Source organism: Chelmon rostratus, chromosome 11 (genome assembly GCF_017976325.1).
Source record: "Chelmon rostratus isolate fCheRos1 chromosome 11, fCheRos1.pri, whole genome shotgun sequence".
Lineage (NCBI taxonomy): Eukaryota > Metazoa > Chordata > Actinopteri > Chaetodontiformes > Chaetodontidae > Chelmon > Chelmon rostratus.
Window position 1 is genome coordinate 18659745 of NC_055668.1, and position 11732 is coordinate 18671476.

The 11732-nt window shown below is 44.4% G+C and overlaps 1 protein-coding gene across 1 annotated transcript in view; it reads right to left on the reverse strand.

The window, feature by feature from the left end:
• The window catches only part of grid1a (glutamate receptor, ionotropic, delta 1a), a 230263-nt gene extending 223440 nt beyond the window's left edge, over positions 1–6823 (reverse strand). The window contains exons 1-2 of the mRNA XM_041947768.1: positions 6745–6823; positions 5026–5181 (exon numbers count right to left, since the gene is read on the reverse strand). Of these exons, the coding sequence (XP_041803702.1) occupies positions 5026–5181; positions 6745–6823 (235 nt within the window). The remainder of the gene's footprint in view (positions 1–5025; positions 5182–6744) is intronic.
• Between the last annotated feature and the right edge of the window lie 4909 nt (positions 6824–11732).

Below are 11732 nucleotides of genomic sequence, written 5' to 3' on the forward strand. Positions count from 1 at the left end.
ATCACACATTCTTCATTGTGCCATTGCACAACAAATACATAGGCAGTCCACACGAGCCCAGCGGCTGCGTGGGCTTGTTCGCTGTGTTATCAGAGGCTCAAACCGGGTGGAGTGCCACAGATTCAACGCACAACTTATCAGGTGATCAGGAGGCAGGACAGACATCCGCATTCCAAATGCGTGTGTTCATGTCTCAGCATTCATTCACCCCATCCAACATTTTATCCGATGTGTATAAACTGTAATATAAAATATAAACTGTTACCTTTTGGTGGTTGTATTTGTTTGTTTATTCTGCTCCAAAACACAAATATGTGGACACATTTTTCAACAAATCATCATTTTAATTTTTTAAAACTACTGAGCTACTAAATCTTTCCAGGCACCCTCTGCAGAGGCAGCCCCTCCAGCTGGGAATCACTGGTTAATTAGAGTTATAATTTTAGAGAGGCTGAAATGATGACTGTTCTTCTAAATGAACCATTTTCTTTACTATGAACTGCACCACTAGCGTGAAAACACAACCAAGTAACTAAAAGCTAACCCAACATAGTTGCTGAGTCGTGGGTCTCACACTGTGAAGGGATTAAATGGTAAAAGGTAGACCTATGCTGCAACATCACTTAGCTGATTAAGGTACCAGCAGGCCTTTATACAGCCCATTGAGAAGCTTATGACGGATTAAAATAACCACTGGGTAATTAACAGGGGCCAGTAAAATGGCCTGATCATCCGCCCTCTGTGTAGAGCTGGTTAAAAGACATAAAAAACAAACAAATCCATTACCAAGATTTATGCAGCATTATTAAATTCACCGGGACAATAATAGTGAAAGGGCAGCATTCCATCACGTTCCGAGCACGGGGAGTAATGAGTTGTCATAAGCAGAGAATCAGATGGAGGATATTACATTACCCATGCCAACACGTTCAAAGGAACCATTATTTCAACTTTTGTCATTGCAGATTGAGCCAAAGAAAGGGAGAAAAGAGGAAGAAGAACTGCACTGCGAGTTCTTCAAAGTCTGTTTGGCTTACAGGGACAGAAAGAGCAAAGAGTCAAATCCTCCTTGACGTTACCTTGGCAGGGGTTAGATGAAAATGGAGGGTCACCGGTGGTGTGGCGTGTGAAGAGGACTCAGTGGGACAGAACACTCGACAAATTACGGCACATTAGCAGAGCAGCAAACGACTTTCCCTAACTTAGGCCAGATGGCTCTGTTTTTTACCTGCTTTGTTCTAAATGTATGTATTAAAACCTGCAGGCGTTTGACAGAACTACACTAATACCTCATAACAAAAGGTTTGTAAAATCACTGTTATAAGACTGGGCCACAGTAGATCAGAGCAGACTACTCTAATGTTGGTGGGCTCGCCACCTGCACGCAGACTGAAATGCCTCAAACTGTTGGATGAATTGAAATGTGGTGCAGACATTCAAAGTGGCCAGAGGATGAATCCTAAGAACTGGTGATGAGCTGCTTTTTCATCTCGTGCCACCAGCAGGTTTACATATATGCTTCTGTGTGACAAATCTGGACAACTGTTGGGTGGATTGCTATGAAAATAAGATATTCAAGGTCCTTATATAGGTCCCTTAAATATATTATATTTACAACCAAATACCTTCAAAACTGACATTCCCATCAGCCTCACCTGCACTTACCTGTGCTGAGTGCTACCCATGTTAGCGTTGTCACTGTTGGCATGTCAGCGTTTAGCTTGAAGCACGGCTGTGCATAGGTACAGCTGCACAGAGCTGTTAGCATGGCTGCAGACTCTTGTTTAACTTGCTATATTTTGCACCTGCAGCTAGAATGGGGATTTGACTTGGCTCTATGTTATTTATGGTGCATTAGAGTATCTTTGTATCAATTATTTACATTGTTATGTCAATCTCCAAAATACTTTGATGGCAGGAAAAATTGATTCAGATTTGAGTGCTCTTGTCCTCTGAGCAAATCCACCTTATGGGCTAAAGTTGCCTTGAAATATGCATAGATTCGGATTTTTAGATAATCACACGTATTCACATATTTGAATAAGTGCAAGACAGAAATGGTTGTAAAGGCTTTGTTTCTCATATATGCTCATTACTTATCTGGCCTGGAGGACAAAATTCTCCTTTTAAATCAAGAAATCTGAGCTGCAAATCTCAAGATGTGCGAGACACCACTTAAAATACAAATCCATTTTCTTTCAAGATGCCGCAGCCTGATTCAGTCATGTCACTCACCAGATGTACTCTTGAGATGTTCGGCTTTGAATTGAACATGATGTAAAGTGTGACACTCCTACCTACGGCTGTGGTCGTGCTCTGAACTTCAACTTTCTGAGGTTATTACTGACTTTGCTGATGCTCAAGTCCTTGTGAGACCCTGACTGGCTGATAGCAGATAAGTGAGGCATTTATTTTAAAATTGATCAGTGACAGTGCATGCAGTTAGACTGTGCATAGCACTGGAGTCCTTCCAGCCTATGATTTTAAAAAACATGACTTTGCCCATCATTACTGGCATTGCCTTGATCCTTATAAAATACTGAAGGGGAAATAATATAAAGGAACTGATTTGTGGGGCTGTTGCAGTGACCACATGTCCAAAAACCTCATGGCAGCATCAGCACGGAAATGGTAGATACTCCTTTATTCATTCTCTCCAGTTGCTCCACCCTATAAATAGCATGGCATCTGCTTGTAGTGTGGTCAACCGGTGTATCCATCCAGCCTTGAGCCATCATCTTTAAGCGATAAGAGCGTGGGAGGACTAAATAGTGGAGTGTTTCCGTGTGCATGGCATGTGTGTGACAAGCTCGTTAATATACGTTCCACCAGTGCAAGGACGACGGAAGCCAAATAAGGACAAACATGACTCTGCAACTGCTCCTCTCGCTGGGCCGGCAAATTTTCCCCATCACCTCCCTCCTATCTGCACCCTCCTCCTGCTCCTCTTTTGCCCACTCATGTGTATTCACGTCTTGATCATAAGTCACTCGCTTTTCGATTTTTTTCCCACTCAACGCTGTTGGTGCTCATGGTTATTCTTATCCTCATTGCTCTTCTCACCCTTAATCTCCTTCCCTTCCTCTTTTCTACAACCACATATATATTCTCCACGTCTATCACCTCATCCTCACTGCCCTCGCTAACCCCACTGCCCTCCATGTTTATGCCCACTCTCTCCTCCCTCTTTACCAAGGTCCTGACTGCCACTCACAGCGGGATTGCAGCCGAACAAAAGAGCAAAGAAAAGGTCAACTTATCCTGGTTGTCGCTCAACAGTCACCACACTGCCTTGTGTCCAGTGCGAGAATCCGGTGCCACCCATCGATCCTCATTCCATCGACTGCATAATATTCCCCACTCTCTCCAGAAACTGAAAGCCCCCTAATCACCCACTTCTGCAAATATTTGATCACCAGAGCATATCTGTAAACAGTAATTAAGAATATTTAATGATACCCAATCAAGACTATAAAAGGCAGTTCAATCAGAGGAAATAGGCCCTGAATAAATTTCAATAAACAATAAGAAGCTCTGCAGTTACACATTGTCTTTCTTACAGCATCATTCTGTGTGTATTTAAGCTTTAGCACAGGCGTGGCATTGTGTTATAATAGTATCTAGAGGACTGTCAACAGAAAACACATTTAAGATACTTATGAGTCCTAAGTGGGTGCATTTTAAACCCTCCATATTTGGCTTTGCTACTGAACTAAATGGCAAAGGAAATGCTGGCAAATCTGTTTAATTCCTACACTTTTGCACCTCGAGCAACAGCAGCTGATAAATTAGCCAAGTCACACACGTGTGTGATACATTTCTTGTCTAATCTCTGCAGCAGCAAACAGGACTGTTTCCTCTGTGTGCTCCAGGTTCATTCAAAGAACCTGAATGCCAGTCTGCATTCACGTGAGACTCATCAGGATTCAAGTTTACAGAAGCAGTGTGAGTCTGACTGCTGGATATCCGAGACGTCGTTAAGGAGCACAGCTAAATGACAGGGAATAATTATAGCAAAGGGAGGACATATTATCATCTTTCTGTGCCTGTCAGGGGCACTGTGAATAGCAATGACTCATCAAGGCCGTTGTGCAACTGGGGACAAAAGTACAGACTGGTAACAAAGTGCAGGGGACATAAACAGCCTTTGAGGGTCTCCAGGAACCTATTAAAGTCTTAATGATTCACTTTAGTGGAGGAAATTTTAATCACTTTTGCAGACAACAGTGTCTGGCACCATCTTTTAGTGAGTGAAAGAGATAACCTTGACTAAAATAATTTTATTGCTAATTTCCTGTCTGTTTTCTGGGCACTGAAGGGAAATCCAAAGAAGGAAAAGCCCAAGGTTGATAAATGTGCATAAGTAAGATCCTTCAAAGAGAAAGAAAAGCCAGAAATAATTTGCTCCCCCCGCTTGCATAAGTGGAGCATTGTAGCTGGAATTACATTTGATCATCTTCAAATTGTTTTTATTTCACACAATATATTACTCTTACACGCTGCGCTCTAACTCAATGCTTCCACCTAGCTTTTCAACCACAGAAGACACCTTGCTTTGGTACAGTGGTAAAGCACTTGGCAAAGATGGCAACACACACACACACACACACACGGAGAGAGAGAGAGAGAGAGAGAGAGAGAGAGAGAGAGAGAAAGATATAAGTCTCTTCCTGAAGACCAGAGTCTTCACTCTACAATGTAACGATTTACATTATGGGGTCTTGCATTTTGCCCCCATAAGGAGTCCCCACAATGTGACAGTGTAAACATATATATGTCCCCTAACGTGAGAAATCCGCGCGCGCGCGCGCGCACACACACACACACACACAGAGGGAGAGAGCCATTTGACCCACAGAGACAGATGGATCATCATCAATGACTGCTCCCCTAGCGACCACACTGAGTTATCAACATGCGAAATGAACATCAGCTCGTGTCCCCCCCAAAAAACGTGCAGGACCAGTGTTTGAAGGTAGACCACCTTCCTGATGTGCTCATGTGAAATAACGGGGGCAGTCTTACCTTCCTGCACGGCCTGGAAGGGGTTATTGGGCTCGATAAGTTTCACAGAGTGGGTGATTTTCTCGCTCTGCAGAATGTCGTCGTTCAGACTCAGGTCCGAGATGGCAAGTTGGAAAATCTCGTCATCTCTCACAGCGTTTTCCTCGAATATGGCACCTGTTGAATAAAAACGATCACAAGTTATAGGAAGAGAAAGAAACCCGCGAGGTGGGTCAAGTGTGAATGCAGGGTCGAGCTGAAGGTGGGGGACGCGGTGAATACCTTCGCTACGGGACCATCGTTATTACAGACTGAATAACAGACGCGTTTTAATGTCATCCCCCCCAAACCTGCCAAAGTGATGCATGACTGAATAATGGTTCGTCAAACTTTTGATCTTTCTGTGTTTTTTTTTTAGCCTTGAAGTTGTGCAACATGTGCGTCTCTGCGCCCTGACATGATTTCAGCACCGTGGACAGCGGCACGGCCACAGCGCATGAATGTCATGCGTGCGTAAAGTGGCCAAACTTAGAAAATAGATCACTGGCGCTGTCCCAATAAGCTGTATAGGCCTACGGTGGGAGGCAAGCTGAATCTTAACTGTCACCCCACCCCCACCCCCACCCCTCCCTCTTTCTCCCTCTGTTTATCAAAATGGTATCAGCTGCTACCGGGGGACGCGCATATATCACGGGAAAGGGTTTCAGGAAATGAGAATTATAATTGGGGTACCCTAACGTAAAGCAGCGCATCAGCCAATATTATCTGGATGGAGTCCCACCTCTGTATTAAGCCAGTGACTGAGCACCTGCTGCTTGCCAGACTGTTGCAGTAAACTGTGAGCAGCAGCAGCAGCGGCGGCGGCGGCGGCGGCAGAGGAGCACCGAGACCAAATTTGCTCACAGTGACATTGACATTTTCATCTGAGATGACATTCAGTCATTACAAGAGGACGACAAGAGGATGCAAACCAAGGCAATCATTCAGCGTGTGCGTGGAGAAGACCGTGCCTGTATTACAAAACTGCAAAATGAAACATAACAGGATGTTTTAGGGACAAACGGCAGATCAGAATCAGTCGTGATGAGTTTAAAGCTCCGGAAAAAAAGGCAGCTCTGGTTTGAAGTTTGAGAACAAAGAGGCTCTATGCGTTTTGCACCCCTAAAACCAAACTCCACTGACATTCCTTCTGTCTTCACATTGACATTGCAGTCACGTTCCGGTGAAAGTTGAGGCTTGACGGGTTCAGACAAGAGGTAGCTTGGTCTGGAAAAAGCCTCGGCCATTTGGCTGTTGGGCATTAATTTCATTAAAGATTCAAAGATACCGGCCTCTGTGCCTACTGTAGTCCGTGTTCTGAATACAGGATTGCAATTTACAGGCCGACAGTGGTGAGAGGTTTAGATCTGAAGCCAGCTTGAGTGCAGTGATCATCTGTCGAAAAGTGTGAGCAATGTCTGCACAGACAGGCTGAGAAACACACGATGGTGATAAATAAGAGCAAACGCAGCAGCGGCAGCGGAGATGGAGGCATGGCCGCTCTCGAAACGCCAACTTTCCAACTCGCTTGAGAGTCAAAGTGTTGCTTTAACACAGGATGCGAGCTGAATAGACTATTTATCCCGCCCTCTCACCAAAATCCTGTGATCAACGCAGTATGCGCTGCTGAGCTTTATCCCCGCGCGCTTTGCCTTCACACCTGTCCAACCCAAACAGCACGCCGCTTCATCGGACGCTTACCGATATGTATGATGGAGTCCGCTTTGGCAGAATTACATTGCAATATCCACAGGGAAAGGCAGATCAGCAGCAACTCCATCTCGGGATTTCAGCGAGGCGGCTCATCCAAGCTCTGCTCGGCTGTCCTATACTGTCCAGATGGAGCACCCGACGAAAAGGAGGGGGGAGAAAAAAGACGATCAAAACCCAGCGCAAAGCAGAACCGCGGTCCTCCTCCTGGCAGACCAGACCCGCATGAAACCCTGCAGAAATTATCAGTTTCTCTCTCTCTCTCTCGCTCTCTCTCTCTTTTTTAAACCAACAAAAACAAGTCGACCGCAGGAAGGTGGGCTCAGAAAGACGAGGAAGGACCGACGGGGACCCGAGGTAAGAATGAAAAGACAGGTAGCCCGGTGAGAGAGAGACCGGCGTTACCTCTCTCACTCTCGCCTCTCTCCCTGCGCTCCGGCGTCTAAAGCATGGCAAGCAGCAAAAAATGCGGAGGAGGGACACCCCTCTAACTACACACGGAGAGACGCTCACATACACACTCCGAAAAGAAAACACACACACACACATTCACGCACGCACGCACGCACGCACACACACACACACACACTCTCTCACACACACACACGGTCCTGTCTCCGTCACGTGACTGCAGAGACTTCACGATCGGCTGCTGTCCCGACTAGCCGGGTAGAAATGATTTGGACTAGCCGGAGAAAGAAGCTGGGAGAGCCGATATCTACACACATGATCGGAGGTTACAGCAGCCAAAGCCAAAACAACAAACAAAAAAAACAAACCAAAATAAAACAAACAAAAACCCTGTCAGCCTGCGCGACTTCCTTATAACAAAGACAAAAAGCTCACGCGCAAAAAAAACAACAACCAAACATATAGATCGGCTCGAGAGATGAAAAGTGGACGGCGGCGCAAACTGTTTACTTTTGGAGAAGTTGGAGGTGTGTGAGGGAGCGCAGAGGCGTATTTTCAGCGCACTTCAGCGGCGACGGAGCGCAGCTTATGTGGCACAGAAATGGATTTACACGCCGTGTTTCTCGGCGAGGGCTGATGGATGAGGGACAGACGTGACAGAAGCCGCAACGCCTGACTGAACCGGGGAACAGCTGGATGGAGTTCACCGGGGGAAACAGAGGAACAGAGGAACAAACACGAAATAGCTCAGTTTTTATTATTATCATTAATATTATTATTATTAGAGCTGCGTGACTTGTCCGATTCAGTGATGGTTGATTCAGCAACGCCCTCCTTGTGTGTGTGTGTGTGTGTGTTTTTTTTTTTTTTATTATTATTACTTTTTATAAATTGCGGGATTATGGCATTGGGGCACATTTTCAGGAGAAGCTTTCATTTGTGAATCACACAACAGGGTTGCAGTAATTCCCCTCACACGCCTCACAATGCCTGAGCGAGCGCAGAGCTGAGAAGAGGAGGAGGGAGACGCGCAAGGGACGGAGTTTCTAGATGGACATAACCTTACAATTAAAGGATATTTCTCGTGGGTGCAATGAAAAACGGAAATATCTCTTAATTGTTTGGTTAGGTCTGTCAGAGGCGCAGATCTCAAACTTTCAGCACCGCCGGCAGTGGACAGCTCCTTCACCGAACTGAGCGAGTGCAAGACCAGCAGGCACCTGTGGAGCAAACAGCGCCTCACTGCCTGCTGCACATCCCCGTGTTTGCTCACTTCTTTTTTGTCTTTCCGGGCATTAATTTAAATCACTGCAACAAATAACAGGCGGGATCATGTTTTACTAACGCTAATGCTGAGACTGAATAAATCCACATCACTCTCGCGTCAAAGTCTGGATCATGGTGATCATGTGGTTTTCATTGCCTGCAAAGTTGTTGTAAAATCACACACACTACCCCTACCGGCCACACGTGGACACTGCAGCTGTGGCAGCGCAAAACGTTTCCAGCTTTCGAGAACGATTTCTGAAATGTCTGTCATTTACATGAGAGGCAGGCTACTGGGGAGGCTGGAAATGCAATATACACAACACACATTGTGCCCATAACACTAACGTTACAGTACATATTTATGTCTCAATGTTTCGTGAATGCTACCCCGCATATCAGTGCCACATGCGTCATACAATCTTGGGACTTGTTTTTTAAGCTGTCAGTCCTCTAAAATACCATAAACAAATTCATCACATCCCAGCAGAGGAATAAATCTCTTAATTTCATTGATCTATGAAGCAATATGTTGCTGAGGTTTCATCAAAGAAATGATAAATTATTCATTTGACTAGCAATACACCCAGGTCTTAAAAAGACTTGATTCGTTGAGTGTTCCTGTGTTTATTATGACTGTATGTGATGCAAGTCTGCCATTTCTCCCTCTCTCTCCTCTTCTGCTGAAGGATGTGACACATTTTGTGCACAATAACATTTTTGTGTGCTAAACTGTCACCAAGCACACAATACGCTGGATGTGTTTAATAACTGTGTGGTTCAGCAGCTGAACCACATATTGCATCATGTGACAGTTTTGTTTTTGTCTCACAGGTGAGCTGTGATGGAACAAGCCAAGGCCCCGTACAGTGAGGATGTGTATGTATAAGTGGTAAGTCTTGCTGTGTAAGCCATTACCATATACGAGGCAGACATGTTGGAAATAATGTATGTCTTCTGATATTTATGCTCTGCATATAGAGAGGTATTTATGAAATATTTGAATGAATAGCACTGTGTGTTTGGCATCATGAGCAGGTGAGTTCCATGCATTAGTAAGCAGATTCGACATGATGGAGTGAATGCCCTCACTGAGAAAGTAGGCCATCCAATGGATAATCACCCATTTTTGGATCCATTATCTAGCTGATTCATACCTGCTCTGATTTTGGTCCAGAAAAACGTTCCCTACTGATTATTTTCAAACTTTCGGCATGTGCCGGCGTTTTGCTCCCTCAGCTGCAGTTGCGGGGGGCGCCTCATGCATCTCCACGGGTGTCAACATAAGTCAGTCTCAAAAGTGCCACGAACAGTCACCGAGACATTGGCGAGGAGGTCACGCCTGCTCTCACTGATGAAGGTGGAATTTCATTGTCACACAAACCCGAGTCATTAATGTTTATGGCGATGAGCAGCAGAGTGAAAAGGAAAGAGTTCTTCTCCTTCTTTTTGGAACGAGGCCAAACGGTGAATTTAGATGAAGAGGAGCTGTCACATCCAGAGGGATCAAAGTAAAAAACAAAACAAAACAAAACAAAAAAAACCTGCTGTTAGTCATGAATAGATAAATGCTGCTGCTCCACAGTGACCTTTGACTAATGGACTATTCTCTGATAAACTCATTTACTTAATAAATTAAAATAATATGCTTTTCTGACCAAAAGCCTATGGCAGAAGTCTGGGCTTGATTAATTGTTTCTATAGAACAGCGTCTTGGTGTTCTGGGTCCCATCTCTGTTATTTTCCTATGTGTTGCTTGAGGCTATGCAATAGTTGCTGTGTAATGTATAATACACATGCCTTGTTCCTGTGCAGCTGGTCTCTGTCTTCACTGATTAGTAGTGCTGTTAGTACTATTGTATATTCACTGAATCTGCTTTTGACTCCAAGAGGAGAAAGCTATTTAAACGCTGCCATTCTTGCGTAGTGGTGGGTAATTGCTGACTGTGTCTACTGCCTTTGCCTTTTCCTTGCACATGGAGCCATGATTTGATAAGTTGTGATGTGCTGCAGAATAAGTCTGAGTTTAATCACTTCATTAGCCTTTGAGCCTAACATATTCTCGGTCAATGGGAAAACGTGGACGGAGCCAGCAGCATGCAGTCAAATGTACTGTAAACTCCAGTAATTAGACTAGTTACTGCAGCGGTTGTGTGGCGTACGTGTTAATACATAATGTCAGTACTATAAGTGAGGAATCCACTGAGAGTGGCACCAGCGCACCATATATTTATGAAGTACTTGGTTTGCTAAATTCGGTGTGGAATACCAAGAGATGACTCCTTAATATTATGAGTTGAATCAAGAGTCTATCACCGTTTTAGTTGGCCCTGTCCATCCCATTGAGGCACTGGGTGTAGTTATATGAAGCCCCTGCATCAATTTGGAGGAGAGGTAAATCTCAGACAAGTTGGAAATCCATTCATGTCAAGCAGAAATGTGCAGGGAATAGCAATAAGTGTCTGCAGCACTAGAGGTGAATAAGCAAGACTCTCTCTTCCAAATACACAGCCCGAGGTAACATTATAGATTAATCATGTTATGGGAGAACAAGCGCAACCTCCATCACAGACTCTGAATTTCAATGAGTGAATTGTTGACTACCCACATCATTATATATTTCAACATTACACTGTACTGAATCTTAGTGAAATATGCAGTAAGTAATAAATATAGAAATAATTATGTATAAGGAAAAGTACACCAGCGGACAGAAGTTGTGAAAGAAAAGGGAAATGTAGTTCCATCTGTGTCAGGCAAGAACTTTGACAGCTGCCAGAGCAGAGCGAAGTTTTCCAGACAGGGACACAACTCTGGATTCAGTCTTCTTCACTGCAAACGTCAAAGAGTGACTTTGCTCATGGATTTCAGGCTTGTTCTGGTATGAAGCTGCTTCTCGAATGTGGTAGATCCACATAAAGTAAAGACCTGTTTTAGATGTGTCCAATAGTTTACGTTCATCTGTAAAAACCTTTTTTTCCCCCCCATCAGAACCAAAGCTTTCCGCAGCTCATACCGCGTAGTTTATATTCATGCCTCACTCTATTCTATTCCCACTGAGAGCAAATGTGAAAAAACGAGTTGTGAAAAACATGCTCTGAATTGCCTGCACAATAGACTGGTTATATGATCACTTGTGGTTTGAGAAATGCAAAAAGTGGTTGTTCTTGCTGGATTTATTGTACGAGCCCGACTGAAGCAAGCTGCTCATGACAAGTCAAAAGAAAAAACAAACCGAAAACCCAACAACTCTGCTGCTGTTCTGTTTCCTTTTGCTCCCCAAGCATGTGCCTCATCATCAT